Raw genomic sequence first — 18,621 nt, forward strand, 5'->3', positions numbered from 1 at the left:
AAAGATGCAGATTCAGAAGTATTTGGTGATGGAATTCCATGGGTTTGGCTGATGGAATGTGAGGTAATGCCTGTCACTAAGATGGGGACACAGGATTAGGACACAGGATTATGTTGGTGGGTAGGTGATGATTTTGGTTTGACCATAAAAACCTTGAGGGATTTTCAAGGTAGACGTCCAGGGGCAGATGATACAGGGTACTGGAGCTCTGGCGAAAGAGGGCTAAAGCAGAAGACCCTGCCCTCCCAACCCCTTTCCATCTCCAGGCCAGCAAAACTACAACCACCATGTAGACCTGTGCATATGGAGCAGTGGCTGCACGCAGGGAAGTGTCGTCGGATCTTCCTGGGGTGGGGGGCTTGTGGGAAGACTTTATGGAGGAGGCAATGCTCGGGAGTCCCACTTGGAAGAACTTGGGCTGAGGGTTAGAGAGTAATAGGAGCCTTGTAGGTGAAGAGAAATGTCTGGACATTTGATTCAGGGAAACAGTATACACAAAGGCAGAGAATAGTAGAAAATGATATCTGATCCTGGGTCACCTGTTTCCTGTTCCAGGATTCACTTATTTTCTACCAGTCTCCATGGACTGATAGAATAGATGTTAACAGCATAAGGTTTGGAGTCACAGAGCCTGGGTTTGCATTTCAACTCTGCCCAAGACCATAGCCAACTCAGATAACCTTTTTGAACCTGAGTTCTCTCAAAAAAACAGTAGCATCAAGAGTCCTACCCTACTATGATTATTCATAGGATTAAAATAAGAATACAGCAGCAATTTAAACAGAAAATGGACAAATTTGTTAGGTCAGAGTGTGCGTATTGATTGCAGCACTGCCTTTAGCATATTAGTGATGGGTTTGGAGCCAGCTTGGTACAGTTGATAGTCATATGTGAGATGAATGTCCCTGTAGACATTGTGCATTATAAGCCTTTAGGCAGGTACAGGAAATAAAGCCTGTCCCAACCATTAGCTCATTTGACCTTCAGAATAGCCCCAGGAGATTGGCTGTATCTCACAGTTGAGAAAGCAAAGGCGGAGCTTTGTTAAGGTGCTTCTTCAAGGTTAACAGTAAATAAATGGGGCTATAGAGATTTGGATTGAGGTTTCTGCTTCCCAGTCCATAGCTACAAGACATCTGTACCCATTAGACTGGGAGCTACCAGAGGGCAGGCACAAATCACAGAGAATCAAAGTATAGCCAGAGATGCAGAGTAATCTTAAAGTAGATTCTCATATCTCTAACTCAAGACACTCCAAATACATTCTTGGAAAAGTTACTATTTGGACAGACAAGGCCTGGTTGGCAGAAAGTTCAAGCTGGACCAGGAAGACCTGGGCAGAGAGGGAGGAGGAGAGGAGATGGGGGTGGCTGGAACCATGCATAGTAACTAACTTTGAAAATATCTCCCTAAAAGTTGCCAAGTTCTCACTTGAAAAGTAAGAAGGAAGAAGAGATTAATCTAAGATCCAGACAACTCTTGGGCTGCAGATCTACCAAAGGATCCTGCTTAACCTGGCTCCAGTGTTTCCCCATGCACAAGTGCACGGCTACGCCTTAAGCCTTGAAAGACCATGCTCAGACTCCCAGAAGTGTGTCCTATGGGATAAATTGGACTATATGAAGCTTGTGGGCATATGCACATATGTCCACATCCCACAAAAAAACATGAAACTGCAGAACTTCTCACATGTGAGTGGTCAATAAACACTGTCAAACATCAGGATACACTGGTTAAGGCACTAAGGCATGAGCTCCCCACCTTAGTTTGCACTGCAGGCACCAAGTGCCCAAGAGTATTAAGCCAAGGGACACAGGGGTGGCTTAGCAATCCCTTGACTGCCCATTCCTTTGGGAGAGGATGTCCAGCAATTCTAAAGGGAGGAGACCAGAGACGATGACCAGGACTGCAATGCAGAGTTGGTGATGCAAGTATCTCTCTATTTCAAGACTGACAGGGTGCTCATGAAAAGGAAGTATGTTCTATTACATAATGGAATGCAGGAACCCATTCTAGAACATTCCGAGGTCTAGATGTGATCAATAGAGCCAGGAGAAAAAGATGGGGCCATTATTTAGTGACAGCATAAGGATGAATATTTTGCAGTGAGTTTGGCTAAAACCACACTGATTTTACTCTGTCAGGGAGGGGCACTAGGTTCCCTTCTTATAATGCTCATGTAATCCTCTGTATCTCCATGTAGCCCTGATTCTGTATGGTCCTGCATTCAAAGAAGCCCAGTCCAAACAGCCAAGGGTACTTCAAAAAGAATTCTAACCTTACATCTTTTACGAACTGTAAAGGAATCTTGTTTGAATTGCCCACCAACATATCATACCCCTTTCTGTAATCTTTCATTTCTCAAGCTCCCCTCCACCTATTACAAAACATCCTAGCAGCAACAACAGAACATCCCTCAGGCTTTGTTGATTTTTTTCTGTCTCTTCTCTCTCTTTTCCTTCCCAGTCTTCTGACTGTAAACTGATTTAGCTTCTTTCATTAAGCCCTTCCCTTGGTCTTCCGTACCTCTAGCCCATTCTCTGCCTGCTTTATAGTTCAGTATTACAAAACAAAACACCTAACAGCAAGAGAAAGACTGTCTTTGGAGAGTGACAAGGAAGCCCTAAGGCTAATGATGAGAACACTTCAAGGGGAGAAGCTAGGGACATCTTACGTGTATTAGAAACATTTGGCCGCAGCTTTGGGGAAGACTTTGAGCCGGTTGAATCCATCAGGAACAGAGAGGACAGAGAGCCACCATACCCATGCTCATGGAGGTTAGGGGAAAAACCAGCTCAAGCCCGGGTTGGGGGGCATGTGGCTGGCGTTTTACTTCTGAAAGCTCCTGGATCCAGGAACTAACTCTAAGTCCTGACTGGGACACTGAAGAGATGCTGACACTAGGATCGTGAGTTGTGATGATTTGCCTATTATTTGGGGGTTTCTTTTCCTTTAATACTTCTTCATTTTAGGTAGCTGTGGACAACATTGTGGCAGTAAGTTAGCAAAAGAATCAACTGACCAATGAAGTTTTCCCCACATTTATCTATGCGATTGGGGTGAGAAGAAGTAAAGGACTTCACCAAGCCCTTCACCGCCCTTTGGGGGCATCTCTAGACATCAGAAGACATTGTAGGTTAGTGGAAAGAGTGCAGGCTTATGTTTAATTTCTCTCTTTCTCCCCCTTTCTCCTCTTCTCTCCTCACTTGTCCTCTCCCCTCCTCTTCTCTCCTTTCCTTCCTCTATACCCAACTGTAAATTATTACTCTCAATTATCATTATCAACTAGGTCAGCAAAATGTCTTACTTCCTCCAAAAGATACTGTATATGCAAACACTGATCAGCACCCCCCCCCCCAATCCGCCCCCACCACCCCAACACTGAGTTTTGCCTCTTGAGGAGAAATGGTGGTCATGTGATGACTATTGGTTGGGTCTGATGGATGATTTTGATAGAGTTGAAAGATGATGAAAATACACGTAAGAGGCTAAAACCACACCAAGGACTCACTTTACACTTGCTCCCACCTTGGAAATAGAAAAAAAAAAGCCCTTTCCTCCCTCTTGAAAAGTCACACATTTTAGAAATAGCTGTTGGGAAGGAAGCGAAATTTCTTTGCAAGCTCACAGACAATAGTGCTGTGGCTTAAGCCAGGCTTTAGAAAGAGGAAAATTGGAAGAGCATATCTGACTTACAAATCAGTGGCAAAGAATGAGAACATTTCAGGCCTATCAAAGAGGAATGCAATTCTATTAAATTGGTTACTTTTTCCAGGTAGGCAGTCTCAAACTCACCTATGCCTCCGATCTATCTGTGACTCTAAGAAACTTGATCTTAGATGGGCAATGTGCTTACTGCACCCAGAGAAATCAAATCTTATGTTCCACTTCATCTAACAGCAGCTGAGTTGTCACTGAGACATAAACTTTGGTCTTGTTTTATGGATGAAAATGATGATATGACAACGCAATGCTGTCCTTAACCCCTTGGGGGCTCTTGATTCCCAGTGTTAACATAGTACCTTCCTTTCCTCCTAGACACTTCAAACAGAAAATCAGTAGCTAGATGAGAAGTTTAACTCTTTAGTCTTTCTGCTGAGAGCCTGAGGAAAGGAGTGATCCTGTTAGACCAGAGATGTCAAGAAAGGACAAGGTCTGGCCAGAGAGAGGACTGGTTGATTCAGAAGAGAGAGATGAGAGACACAGAGACATTCTGGTGCCCAAATGGCTAAGAGAAGGCTGACTGCTTGTGTAGTGGGAACCTCAGTATTTCTGACTCACTGATGTCTGGAAATGAGGACATTGTTTCTTGGTGTTTTTTTGTTTTTTTTTTAACTTTCTGCATTTATATTCATGTGTCTCCCTAGGTAGAAGCTGAAATTTGTCTTTGAGGCATTCTGTCCCTTTGTTCTAGTAGGGAACAAATTTCACGAGTACTTTTCATCCTACAGTTGGAGGCAAGTCCCTGGTCCTTGTTATTGGGCTGGTCCTGAACTCTGTGAGTAACTAAACCCAGAGCTTCAGGCTGAGGTCTTGAGTAGTTGGTCTAATAATGCACTAGGCTCTTTTCCTTGAGGGCAGGGCATGTTGCAGCACATATTAATGTAATGTGGATAGATGTTTTGTTTGCACTGGCAGACTGAGGAGTGGGAAGGTGGAGACCAAGACTGGGGCCCTGGCATTGAAATTGAGAAGACATGGAGGTGGGCAGCAGGCATGGAAACATGGTGGCAGCCCAGGAGCTAAGGAGAGGTAGGCAGTAGGACTTTCCGTTTAGAGGAATAACCTAGGGTCAGCGATAGCCGATATTCATCAGCTTTCCTAGATGAATATTTCCTTTCCCTCTCTGCAATTCCCTTGTGTTATCCTTAAGCCTCGTGAATGCCTGATAAACAGAAGATGGCAGTGTAGGGAATCTTGGGGATAAGGAAGGAATCTGCACCCTGGCTTTCAAGAGCAATGCAGTCTAGAGGAAACACATGCAATATGAGGAAACTGTGTTAGTTGACCAGAGGTGCCCAGGGAGACATCCTGTGGAGAGGTAACAAGCAGCAATAATCCAGCTGGGAAGGTTTTGTGGGATGTGGAGTAGGAAGGAGCCTTCCCTAGGGACTATCACAGCATTGGAGGCTTTATCCCTGTCATGCAGGGGGCAGCCTGGGATGCTGCTGCTTGACCAAAGGGAAATCAAGGATAAATGGAGGTGAGAAGGGTGAAGCATTACTTTGCTGCATCTATATTTCTGGGCTCATCTGTGTTCTTGGGGCTCCCCAGTAATCTTGATGACATGACCAATCACAACAGAGCAGCTAACTCTGAGAAGACTCATGATACATGGGATCCTATGGAACATCAAGGTGACCCAACCATACGGATCACTGGCCCCATAAGAACCTCGCCATCTCAGGGCCACTCACCACGCAGGCAGTACACAGCCTTCAGACATCAACACAATGAGCCACAATTGACCCTTGTATTTCAGGACCTCCACAATCACATCCGGAGGTCTCTGCTTGGAAGTGATCAACAGAGCAAGGACTTGGCCACACACCAGCGTTGGGCCCAACTGGGGTTGGCGGAGTCTGCAGGGCGGCAACAGAGACTCACCTCCTTTTGATGGTGAGCATCACGCCCAGGAGAATGATGATGAACATGAGGAGACCAGCGATCACGCCGGCCATCTTCACAGTGTTGTCTACCTGCTTCTCTGGCTCCACGGTGTTAGAATTCTGGGTGGAGGCACCTTGGAGGGGAAAGGAGAAGGAGAAAGATGTTGAAAAGGCTCACACGGTGTGAGACAATAATCGTAATGGCAACGGTTTCTATTTATTGAGTGCTAACTATGTGCCAGGCACTGTGCTAAGGGCATTATACACATTGTCCCAGTTAATCCTTTTGAGAATTAATCCCTTGTGGGGCTGTGGCAGATGAAGAAATTGAGGTGCAGAGAAAGTGAGGTACCCAAGATTACACAACTGCTGTGTTGGGGCATCCTTATCCTGCAGTGAGATGAACTGGAAGGCTTTATCCCTCACATTGCTTTGTCTCTAGGATCAAACCATGGAACTACAGCTTGATTCTTGGGTTCATGGAATTATTCCAAACCCTGCTTTATTCTTTCAGGTAAATAGTGAAAACAACATGTTTATGTTAACACAATTAAAATCACTGGATTTTAAAAGATAAAAACAAAAAGTTTTTGTTTCATGCCTTATATGAAACATATAATGGGGTAGAAATTTACTGTATTAAAGGAATTGCCTTGGGTTCAGAAGACACTTATATATGACTAACTCCATTTTTAGAATTTAATGCTGATGCTGCGTGCTCTGCTGGGAACTAACTCACTGACTCAGTTCCAGGTAGAGGAAGGCAGGGAACTGGGCACTTAGGACACCCTCAGCCCCGTGCTGGGCCACTTCATGGATCCAGCTTGGTCAGTCCTCACAAACATTCCAAAAAGTAGATACTGATTCTCCCATTTGATAGATGAGAAAGCCAAGGGAAGTTGCTAACAGTCACGTGGCTGACAAAGGTCAAGGTCTGGATTCCACAGGTTTTCTAAGTCTAGGCCTCCGTAATCAGAAACCACAGATTCAACTTTCGAGCCCTCTAGTCCCTCAATCCTCCTCCCCCCAAACAAGGAGCTCGCTAACGCCACAGCAAAAGTAAGCAGCCCAAGAATGCCTATGCTCTACCTCTTCATGCAAGGTACCAGGGATCAAAGGGGACTTCTCACTCCAGACACCTATGTGAACACTTCTGGAGAATGGTCCAGGGGTCACTAGCACCCTAAGTGAATTTCTTCCTGCTGCTCTTCATATTCCCAGTAGTGCCATGTTTATGTGAGACAGCTTAAATCCAAAGAACCTTTTCCTAACTCATCCTTACTTTTCTACCACATCAGCACCAGCTCATACTTCATCAGAGATCACATCTTCTCTGGTTGCCTGTGCCTCCGGGAGAGCTGCTCTCTCTTCTCTAAATTCCGATAAGACTCTGTAACACTTGGTACATACCTCGATGTACTGATATTATTAGTTATTTGTTTCCCCATTTGTCTCCTTCAGTGGTCTGCAGGTTCCTTAGGGGTGAGATTATGCTTCCTTTCTCTTTGTTTCAGCATGTTAGCACAGAGCCTGGCTCTTAATACGTGTTCCTTTAATGCTTGTGGTTGTTCAATGTTTAGCTGAAGGGATGACATCTCTGCCCACACACATTTGTTCTCATAGAACCAAACTGAGTTTCTCTTTTTTCAGCCATGTGTTCACAGAACTCAGCTTATTTGAAGGGATGCTAAAACCATAAGCCATGATTCTCATTTCCCAAACTCACTGATGTTTAAGAACAGCCCTCCAGCACAATGATGCATCCCCTCTTCTTGTTTAAGAGTGTCAAGTGCCTCCTCTATCAGAGCACTTTCCTGAAACTCTCTTGTAACTTAGACAAGCTGGGTTCACTTAGCCAAGTCTCCTGAGTGAGAAGGCAAGTCTTCAAGAACAAGAAGTGTATCCTACGCATTTCTCTAATGCCAATTATTAGCATAGGCCTCCCTCCTTGTGATTGTTGGTTAACAGATGATTATTAAGTTATATAAAGGTGAGCAAACCACAGATTTTGCTTCGTTTATTCATTAATTCATTTGTTACCGAGCATCCATGTGCTGTGTGCCAACTATGCTGTCTAGGGGATCAGAGCTCCTTCTCCTGGAAGGACTTACGGACGAGGGATTTTATTCAGTTCCCCTCGCCAGCTAAAAGAAAGACCAGCTCATCCAATCTCAGAGCTGTCCGAGCAAGCTCTGCTTATCTACAGCCCAGAGAGGTCCTGGAGGAGTGAGCCAACCACCTCTTCAGCAGAGCTGATCTCACATTCCAGAGAAGAAGCTGGTTTCCAGTAGTGGCCCACATGGCCCCCATTTCCCAGTCTGGAGACATGATTTCTGAGATATGGTGAGTCCACTGCACACCAAGCATAAAGTAAGCTGAACACCTGAGACCATAATTTCCTCAATAGTGCCAGAGGCTTTTTACTCAGATTTGGAGGAAGTGTTGGCTCGGGAGCATTCACTCATTGGTATAGCTGAATTTACTTAACGCCTGCTATGAGATCTCATTCTAGAGACTGGGGTACAAAAGCAAAGGAGCTCTGAAGAGGATCTTATTACCGTAGGAACACTGTTATTAGCTTGATCTAATGAGATTCACACTTCATTCCTTCAATAAATAGTCACAAGCACCCACGAGATGCCAGGCACTTGGTGATACAGTGGTGAGCAAACAGGCACAGTTCCTGCCCTCAAAGAGCCTACAATTAGTGGGGGTGGTGCTCAGGGGACAGGATTAATGAACCAACAATCAGTAATAGTAAGCTTTCAACTCTGTTAAGGATGAGAACAGAGAGGTGTATGCCACTTGGAAAGTGCATAATAGGGAAGTGAATCACTTCCAGGAGGAAGCAGCTAGTAGAGTGAGTTTCAAGGGAGGACAGGGTATAACTAGGCAAAGAGAGCATGAGAGGGCTATATGGAAGCAGCAGAGGAAAGAGCACTGGCTAAGGCTATCTGCTGGGGGCAAGGGGCCTGGTGCATTCAAGAAATGAAAGAAACGTGGAGTAAGGAGAGTGAGAAAGCAGGGAGAGCACGGTGAGAGAAGCTGGAGAGGGCAGCAGGGGCCATTCCATGCAGGACATTATAGGCCAAGATATGAGAGTTTTTGTTCTTTACCCCAAGAAACATAGGGAGTCATCTAAGTGTTGCTCATAGAGCAATGATATGGTCAGATTTGCATTTCCAACAGATCATTCCAGCTTCAATATGGAGCCAAAGTGGATTGGAGAGATGAATTTTGAAACCATTGCAGGCACCCAGGTGGGAGATGATAGTTGCTTGGACTTAGGTGATGGCAATAGAGACAGAAAGATGCAATAAAAGAGATAACTACTTGAAATAAATATAAATAAAACCTATTGATGGATTGAATACAAGGAATAACTTGTGACTACAAGTCTTCGGTTTTCATAACAAGGTGGATGATGGTGCTGTTTAGAGGTTCAAGAAACAATTGAAAAAGAACAGCTTTAGAGGAAAGATATGTGTGTTTGGGGCAATTTGAGCTTGAGAGATACTCTAGAGAAGTAGGCAGTTAAAAATGCAGGTCTGGGGCTGGCCTAGTGGTGTAGTGGTTAAGTTCACGTGCTCCACTTCAGCGGCCCAGGGTTCGCAGGTTAGGATCCTGGGCGTGGACCTAGCACCACTTATCAAGCCATGCTGTGGTGGCATCCCACACAAAATAGAAGAAGATTGGCATACATGTTAGCTCAGTGACAATCTTCCTCAAGCCAAAAGAGGAAGATTGGCAACAGATGTTAGCTCAAGGCCAATCTTCCTCACACACACACAAAAATAAATAAAATGCAGGTGTGGAGCTCTGAAAAGAGGTCTGAACTGGAGGTAAAAATGTGTGAGTCATGTGCACACAGATGGTATCTGATGGATGGGGGTTGATGAAGTCATCCAGGGAGAGAATAAAGAGGGAAGAAGAAGTGGGCTTAGACAGAGACTTGAGAGCCTGCAGTATTTACTTAGTGGGTAGAGGAAGATACAGCTGCATAGGAGACTGAGAAGGAGTGGCCAGACAAGTAAGGAAAAAAAAACCTGGAGAGCATAGTATCCTAGAGCTAAGAGGAGAGAGTGTTAAGAGAAAGAAGGGATAATCAATGCTGCTCCTGGGATAGAATCCAGCTGCCTACCCAAAGGAAAGTGAAGATCTTGGATGAATGTTAGAAAACCTTTCCCAAATAAATTTCAAGATGTTTCTAAGCAGAAACATATTCAGTTCTGGCCATGAGCCAACAATGAAACATACTTGATTCATTGGGCCATCTGAAAGGCCAGAGCACAGCACTTTAGACAAATTCAATGAGTTCAGCCAAGAGGCATCAGAGCTGAAATCACAAACTCTATACACTAAGGTTGTTAGGAGGAGACATGCTTGGCTGGTCTACCCAGACTCCAGATACAAGAAAGTGCACATGCCCTGGGCTGTGGCACATCCACATTCCACTTAAGCACTCTTTAAGGGCATTTGCTCTGGCTGCTGGGGATTTGTGCTGCTGTTCATAAAGGAAGTGTGCTGACAGTGTTCAAAGCTGACATTGGTAGAAAGGAAATGGCTCTGGGACCAAAGGCCAGACAGCATTCACATGTGGCTCCTATATCTGAGAGGAAGATGAGAGGGACAAAGACAGAGGATGAGCTAGTCTTGCTCCTGTTGCAGAGTCAGGAGTGCATCCATGAGGCTCAGATTGTAAGTGCTCAATGGAACAGATGAGAACATGCGATAGGACTTACAGGAAAGCACAGAGGGGTTGGCTAATGATGGGGTCTCCTAGCAATGTGGTCGGCTGTCTCAGGCAGGCACTGAGCTCCTCATCAAACAGAAGGTCAATTACTAGTACTTTTTAAAAATGTAGCTTAAATGTACTGATCCATTACTGAGTGCCAAGCAATATGCTAAGCACTTTTCATATATGAAGTCATTTAATCTTCACAAAACTTGACATAGAAGGTGCTAGTTTTATTTTCCCTTTTATATAGATTAGAAAACTTCACAAAAGGGTGAAGTGACTTGTCCAAGGCCATGTGAGTTTCAGAGCTGGGATTCTGTGTGCAGGGCTCATCTCCGTATCACTACAATGAGCTGTCCTTGATGGAGCAGTAGTTAAGGAAATGCCAGCACTGGGTCACATAGAGGGCTGGCCATCTGACTCACTGGCTGGAAATCCAAGGGAACTCTTCAGAAAGGGAGACTGGCAGTCCTTCAGAATATGGTAGCCACATTACTTTGGCCCTACGCCCACATTTTCCATGAGAGTAAACTTTGTATCAGTCCCTAAAAAGCTCTGTTTCTGGCCCTGGGTGACTTCTGTCTACTAAGCAGGGATTGGGAGTCTGAGAACTGAGAGAAGCGGGAGGGATTCAGAAGCATTCTCTTCATCTCTGCCCTCCACTGGAAACCAAACTGAGAATTGTCCACGTAAATCTGAATTGGCAGCTAGGCACCAGGTGGCAAATTTATCCAACTGGAGTAGCTTCAAGGCTCTACTTGAGTCCCCTGTGTGATGTAGTCATCAAAAACAATCTTGTGAACTCAGCCTGCACTGACAGGAGACTACTGTCTCCAGCATGAGGCTGCATGCCTGACCTTATGCTTCAGCCAGCTGTGCCCTCCAAGCAAGCTCTGAGCCCTCCCAAAGGCTGAGCCAGTCCTCTCAAAGCAGCTGTTTCTGCCTCCCTGCCCTCTACTCGTTCCAGGAAAGCTATGTCCCCCCCTAGCTCCAGCTCAGAGTCCGCATCTGGTGTTCAATGTACTACCTACTCACACTTGCATATGGAAAACTGGTGCCCAAGGCATGGCTCTTGGTCTCCTGAAGTCTTCTCCCCTCCCTCAATATTTGCTCCATACATAGGCCCAGTCACCACGTTCTATCCCCCTACCATCTCCTCCCATGCTACCAAACGACCATCCCAGTTTATATTCCCCAGGGACTCCTGACACCCAACACGGGCAATGCTGCTCTGCTCAACTCTACACTAGTCAGATCACTCTGGCGAGGCTTGTCCAGTTGTGTATCCTACCTTCTGGAGGGACCTCCAGGGTGAAGACAGGCCAAGAACCTTATCAGTCAAAGTGTGGTCCAATGACCAGAAGCATCAGCATCACCTGTAAGCTCATTATAAATGCAGAATCTTTGGCCCCAATCCAGATCTGCTGAGTCAGCACCTGCATTTTAACAAGGTCTCTAGGTGATTCAGGTGCACATTAAAACCCATGGTCATTGACTTTGGAGGAGTGGCAGTCAGAATGAGGGTTTTTCAACCTTGAGAGGGGAAGATTCAGATGAAAGTTAAATCTTGCCTTCAAAAAGTTGAAAGGCCATTGTGGAAGATGGAATAGATTTGGTCCCTTTAATTTTAAAGATTAGAGGTAATATCAGTGAGTAGAAGTAACAGGATAGATTAGGGACCAACACAAGAAAAGGTTTTAATGTGGGTAGAAGCACAATGTTGGCCCTTTTCGATGCAGCATTATGATCTAGAGAGGAACACGAAAGCAGTCACGATTCACAAGTCCCGTTTCAGAGTTACCCTCCCTTTTATCTGACCACTGTCTCCACCTTTTCTCACCTCCTGGGCTTCCTGGATGCTTAACCAAGTCCTCAATCTCTCACTTTCATGGGATGCGACCTTTCTTCTCTGCTATTGACCCTGCCTCCTACATCAACTCAGCATCCCTTGATTCCAGTGATAGTCATGCTCTGCATGAGAGAAATCCTCCCTGTCATCCTTAGAGCCATAGACTCCCATGGGGCCTATCTCCCAACCCCTAAGTAACCCACAAAGGCAGGAGAATGTGCTACCAACAATGAAAGGTGCTATCTGGGAACTTACTGTGGTCGTCATCAAGCAGAAGCGACTACGTGACTGCTTACACCCCTTCTGATGTTGAGGTGCTTTGGTTTTATGATATCCATCAAAAGCAATGGGTTTCGAATCAGAAGCGTATGAGCTTGCATCCAGACTCCATCACTAACTGGTCATGTGACCTTGACCAGTTACACAAAGGTGTCAAGCCCAACATGATTTGATTTTCTCATTTGTAAAATAGGGAGTAAGTGCCAAGTTCACAGGGATTTTCTAAGGATCAAGTGTAATAATGGGGGTGAAAATGTGTCATAAACTCTGAGGAACTGCTCACACATGTGGCATAATGATGGCATGACCTTGGAACTGGTTCCAGGGTGGCAGCAGGGTCTTTAGTGTCTATAAAGTCTGAGTACACCATGGGTGCTGGGGTGAGGCCTCCTTGCAACCTACTGCCTGAGTTCATCCAATCCTTAGGATGAAGGCAGGCAGAGCCCCCCGAGTGATTCTCTTAACTTTCCTCCTCTAGGCAAGGCCTGTATCAGGCTTCCATCTGGATGACTCAATGGCCAGCAATAACATAATTTGGCAACAAGGGACTAATGATTCATTCTCAAAGTGCTCCCACTGGCTACAGGCCCACTTCTATAGCTTTAGTTCAGAGAAATTCCCCTGTAAAGATATGGAGCAAAAATAGAAGTCGCAGATAAAGAACAACTAATTGCAGTTGATAAAACCAAATAAATCCCAGTAGATGCATATAACCCTTGCTGGTGATCATTGCTGATGGTAAAGAAAGGAAGCTGGCTCTCAGGGACACAATTTCTAAAAGCTACACTCTTTAAAACACATGGTTGCCTCTTAGCTACCCAAGGGCATATTATCCTCAAATCTTACTGTGCTGGCAGTTCACCCCCATCTACTTAATGACTTCTTTTGTTGAAGAGTTTCGTTGTCTTTACTTTGGCTTCGTGTGCATCTGGCGCCCAATAGGGAAAACCTTTGAAATCCTGACTCTGAGCCACTACCTCTATGCCAGAGAAGGTTTTAAGCATTGCAGGCATCTCTGATTATGGTGGGTGTTGCCAAGAGGAGGCAAAAAGGAAAAGATGAGGAAGCTGGGCAACTTTCTGGCTCTTCTAAAGTCAGGTATGCACCATATCCCTCCTTGATTTTGCTGGAAGCGAATTCTCAGAATGGTAGGCTATTTTTAAGATAGAATTGAAGTCCAAGATAGGAAAGAAGTTGGTAGGAGAGCATCTGGATACTTCATTAGATTCAAGCCTCTAGACTTTACAAATTGCATCCCAAGGCATTGAGAGCTTTTGTAATTGTGATCATGAACTACTTTGGCAGTCTTTGAGGAATGAAATTGTAGTGAACAGGAGGGGTGCGAGAAGCCTGGGGAGAAACAAATGCTGTTGCTGACTTTTTTTTTAATGGAAAATTGTGGATTCCAGATATTTCACACAAGTAAGTGTGATGTTGATAAAGGAAAAAATATAGAGAGGGGATGATTAAATCAGATTTTTTCCCCTTACCACTTACTAAAGGAGGGAATAATCACTAGAAACCAGCACAGGCTCCACATCAGTCAGCATCCAACCAGGAAAAGGAAAACTGCTCCAAACATTTAAAATGGAGCAAATTCATCAGAGTATTGGTACACAGGGATCAGGAGAGCACGGTGAGGCAATCCAGAGAGTAGCAACATCAGGAGCCATTACCCAGTCCAGACTGGAGAGACAAAGGGGCGGTAATGGGGTCATCGGAGCCCAGAGGTCAAAGTCACCCAACAGAATCTGGAATTCTGGTAGACCTCACGGATACTTGGAGCCATGGAGCAGACACAGTCACTGCCAAAGAAGGGGCCTGAGGACAAGATGGGGAAGGTTTCTCCTCCCTCTGGCTCTCCAATTCATGCCTCCTATTGGCCAATCCCAGACGCCAGTTGACATGAGCTTCAGGAAACACAGCCTGTAGGGGTCACCTGCACGTCCCAGCACAGCAGGGGAAGAGTGAAGGATGGATGTGAGGCCAAACAGGCCAAGGGCCAACATGAGCTTCCTATAAACAAGTGATGCTAGGTTCACCTCGTTGCCACTTTTGAGAGCTGTCTGGACTTGTAAACCAGGAGGAATGTCCAGTACCATGTCTTAACTTCAGCAACGTCAAGGCCAAGATGGAGAAATTGTGGCTGGCTTCCAGAACTGCCAGCTGCTAAACTGGGTTGTATACAGAAGATGGCAACAGAAGAGTCAGGATACCTGACTGCATGTGAAACAGTAATGGTATTAACAATAAAGAGGTAACGCATATTTAGAACTTTTACTACAAGCCCGGCTGCCGTATTTAGCCTTTCACATATGTTGTCTCTTTTAATCCTCTCTACAACCCTATGAAGCAGCTTCTATCATTAGACCCATTTCATAGATGGGGAAAACTGAGGCTCAGAGAGACTAAGGAACAGTAGCAAGTGGTAGAGATGGGATTTGAACCCTGGTACAGAGTTTATTCTTTTTAAACCACTATAATATTCTGCCACTTCTCTAGTAAATAGGGGGAGACGTTGCTAAGCAGGGAGAAATGGTTGTTTTTTTCAAATATCTTGAAGAAAGAAGCAGACTGGCAGTTAGGGGATCTAGAATCTTATCTTGACCAGCCAGATTACAATGCCTTTGTATTTGTGCCTGTCCCTGCTGAGCCTGCCACCTGCTGTACCATGCAATTCCACTTTATACCTGCTTGTCTTGAAGATTATCTCCCCTCTTGCCCTCTCACCGACATATCATATTCTACTACCTAAGGGATTGATGAACATGTCATGTGAATCTTGTTATATGGGCCAAATTATACAGACTTTGCTCAAATGATATTTAAACTTGACCTTTTTAACTTGAGTCCCCTCATCCTTTTCACTTTCCTTGTATATCAGCCACCATCTCCAAGCCCTTAATACATTGAGTTTAGTTTTATTATTAATCTCTGGGCTTTCTGTATAATACCTTTCCTCATATTTAGCAACCAAAGTATCCCTTATAATTCCATAGGGAGACAAGTCTTGCTCAAGCTTGAGTGACTCTTTTCTGCTTTATTTCCAATATGCTTTCTTTGATCTCACAATGACTAATTTTTTAAATCACTGACGACCCCCCCGCACCTCAGAACAGTGCCTCCCTCGCTAGATCTGGTTGATAATGGAGTACTTGAGAAGGATTATTCCATCATTCTTCTAAGTGACATCACCTAGGATGTTTCTCAAGTAATAAATAAATTGCCTCAATTCATCATATGACAGTAATTGCTTTTAGCCAAGATTTAACTCAGAGTCAATGTCAAGTAGCTGGAAAACACTACAGGGACACAGGTTTTTCAAAGATAACTCTACCCTTGCTGGGGAAAACCATTTAATAAGCACTGCGTTAAGTGTAAAGAAGATACAGATTTCTAATATCCCAGACTTCCTCAATATTACCCAGCCAGTCCTAAGAGGTTGGAATTGACTTCATCACAGCCTATAAGAGGAAAACTGCTAAATATTGCCGACAGAGGTTGCCCTCTTTTTCAGCCTTAAATGGAGGTTAGCACCCCCGTGAGATGGGAATAGCTTTAATTGATTGTTTGAAAGCACATTGGCCACTCCAATAAATTGCTCCTCAAATGCTGATTCTGCTTGGTCCCACGCATCTCTGGAATCTGTGTTTCCAGGCAAACTTTGTTTTACACAGCAAACGCTCTGTGTAGTCAAATTCTAATTCAGTTATGTTACTCACAGTAGGAAAGGTGGCTATGTAAGACCCTTATGGTGAATCTCTTCTGGGTGCAAGAAAACTCCTTCATATTAAAGTTTTTTTTATGCATTCAGAATTTAGCATAATAGACATTTATTTATTTATTTATTTTTTTTTTTAAAGATTTTATTTTTTCCTTTTTCTCCCCAAAGCCCCCCGGTACATAGTTGTATATTCTTCGTTGTGGGTCCTTCTAGTTGTGGTATGTGGGATGCTGCCTCAGTGTGGTTTGAGGAGCAGTGTCATGTCCGCACCCAGGATTCGAACCAACAAAACACTGGGCCGCCTGCAGCGGAGCGCGCGAACTTAACCACTCGGCCACGGGGCCAGCCCCGACATTTATTTTTTTATTTACTTTTTTTGAGGAAGATTAGCCCTGAGCTAACATCCGCTGCCCATCCTCCTCTTTTTTTTGCTGAGGAAGACTGGCCCTGAGCTAACATCCGTGCCCGTCTTCCTCTACTTTATATGTGGGACACCTACCACAGCATGGCTTGCCAAGTGGTGCCATGTCCACACCTGGGATCTGAACCAGTGAACCCCGGGCCACCGAAGTGGAATGTTGAGAACATAACCGCTGTGCCACTGGGCCAGCTCCAAATAATAGACTTATTTAAAAGCAGTCATGCCCGATTGATGCCAGGCATTGTCATTATTGCCACATCACTTGTAAGGCATGCTGTTTCAAGGGCGTCAACATTGGTGGGCTAAGAATCCCTTTATACCTCCCCATAGCCTCAACTGCTCCATCTCATGCCCATGGGAAACCCATAGCATGAGTGCCAGGACCCTAGCCTGTGACCAGACTAGGACTATAAGCTATGGCTAGAGTGGGGTGCAATACTGTCTAAGAAACCAGAAATGGGTGCACTTTGTAAACTGGTTTATGTGTCAGACTACAGTTAAGGGTAAAGATAAGGATGTGGCTAAGGTAGGGGTCAAATCTAAAAGACGGATGAGGAGCCAGCCTGTGGCTGGGGTTTAGGAATGTTCTGCTGGTCAGTCTGCACCCATGGTGAGGGGTCAATCTATGTCTAGAGTTGTGCTTAGTCTTTGGCCAGAAATAAAATTTAGTCCATAGCCATGGAACTGGACAAAGCTATGTGACTTCCAAATGGACTAGACCCATTACCTTGGCCTCATCAGCACCAACTCAACACTTGGCCACAGAGGAAGAGTCCTGGACCTTGCCTGATAAAAGTGGTGCTAGGATTATAATGATGATAGTTGGTACAGCAATGTGCTGGGTATGTGAGGTAATTAAGAGACAGCCCTGCTGTCTGGGAACTTACTAGTTAGTGGGCGAGAGAAGTGCGCAAACTGAGAATCAAAGCCCAGAATAATGGGTGCTAACATAGAGGTGTGTACAGAGAGGCGCATGTATGACTCTGCTCATCCCTGGGATCACCCAGTGGCCTCCTCCCTTCTCTCCCATCCTGGCTCCCTGTGGTCCAGACAGGCCTGCCCCACTGATGAGGAAGAACAGGCTGCGTCAGCTCAGTGCCAGCACTACCGGCTCCCTGCTTTCAGAAATTGTGCATTGAGCCTGGAGCCCAGGGGGCTCAAAGCTGCTTAGCTACAGGGCACAGGAGCACCCACAGCCTGTGTTGGGATCAAAGATTTAGTCTGAAGAGCAGATGTAAGAGAAGACAACACACACTCTCTCAGATGCCCTGTGGCAAATAGTCCCTTTAGACCTTCTCAGGCAGCCAGTTTGAGAGAGCATGTGGTCACACTGAACAGATTGTCATTCTTCCTGTGGAGTTCAGAGCAGTCCTGGGGCAGCTGGGGAACGAGGGAAGACTTCCCAGTAGCAGTCAGCATAGAGACGAGCATAAAAGCCAACCAGGGATGGCCTACAGATCAAATAATGCTGGGACGCCGAGAGCAGGTCACCACAACCTGGTTGATGGGGCAGAGGCCAAGGCCAGGGCGTGACCAGCAGCAGATACTAAAACTATTCAACAAAACAGGCAGAACCAAAAAGGGGAGGGACAGAGCCACAGAGTGGAGACCAGTTCTGAGCCAATGTAGGATGCAGCCAACAAGGAGACAGGGTGGGCCAAAGAGATTCTCTGGGATGGCAACTTGAGGTCACCAAGCCTCAGTCGCCTTGAGGTCAGTCCACTGTAAGGGTACAGCCTTGCCCACTGCCCAGGGCTCAGGATCGCTGCGTTTCCAAGCGGATTAGTTTCCTAGAGTTGTTGTAACAACCTACCACAACCTGGCTGGCTTAAGACAACAGAAATTTACTCTCTCACAGTTCCAGAGGTTAGAAATCGAGGTGTCAGCAGGGCCGTGTTCCCTCTGAGACTAGGTGGAATCATTCCCTGTCTCTTCCTATCTACTGGTGTTCGCTGGCAATCCTTGGCATTCCTTGGCCTATAGATGCATCATTCCAATCTC

At 45.3% G+C, this 18,621-nt stretch overlaps 1 protein-coding gene across 17 annotated transcripts in view; it reads right to left on the bottom strand.

Annotated features, from left to right (window-relative positions):
• PTPRT (protein tyrosine phosphatase receptor type T) overlaps positions 1 to 18,621 on the bottom strand; it is a 1,024,383-nt gene that overhangs the window by 150,069 nt on the left and 855,693 nt on the right. For all 17 annotated transcript variants that reach the window (XM_023626585.2, XM_070247923.1, XM_070247921.1 and 14 more), the window contains one exon: positions 5,608 to 5,743. In XM_023626585.2, the coding sequence (XP_023482353.1) occupies positions 5,608 to 5,743 (136 nt within the window). The remainder of the gene's footprint in view (positions 1 to 5,607; positions 5,744 to 18,621) is intronic.

This window comes from Equus caballus, chromosome 22, assembly GCF_041296265.1.
Source record: "Equus caballus isolate H_3958 breed thoroughbred chromosome 22, TB-T2T, whole genome shotgun sequence".
NCBI classification, from domain to species: domain Eukaryota; kingdom Metazoa; phylum Chordata; class Mammalia; order Perissodactyla; family Equidae; genus Equus; species Equus caballus.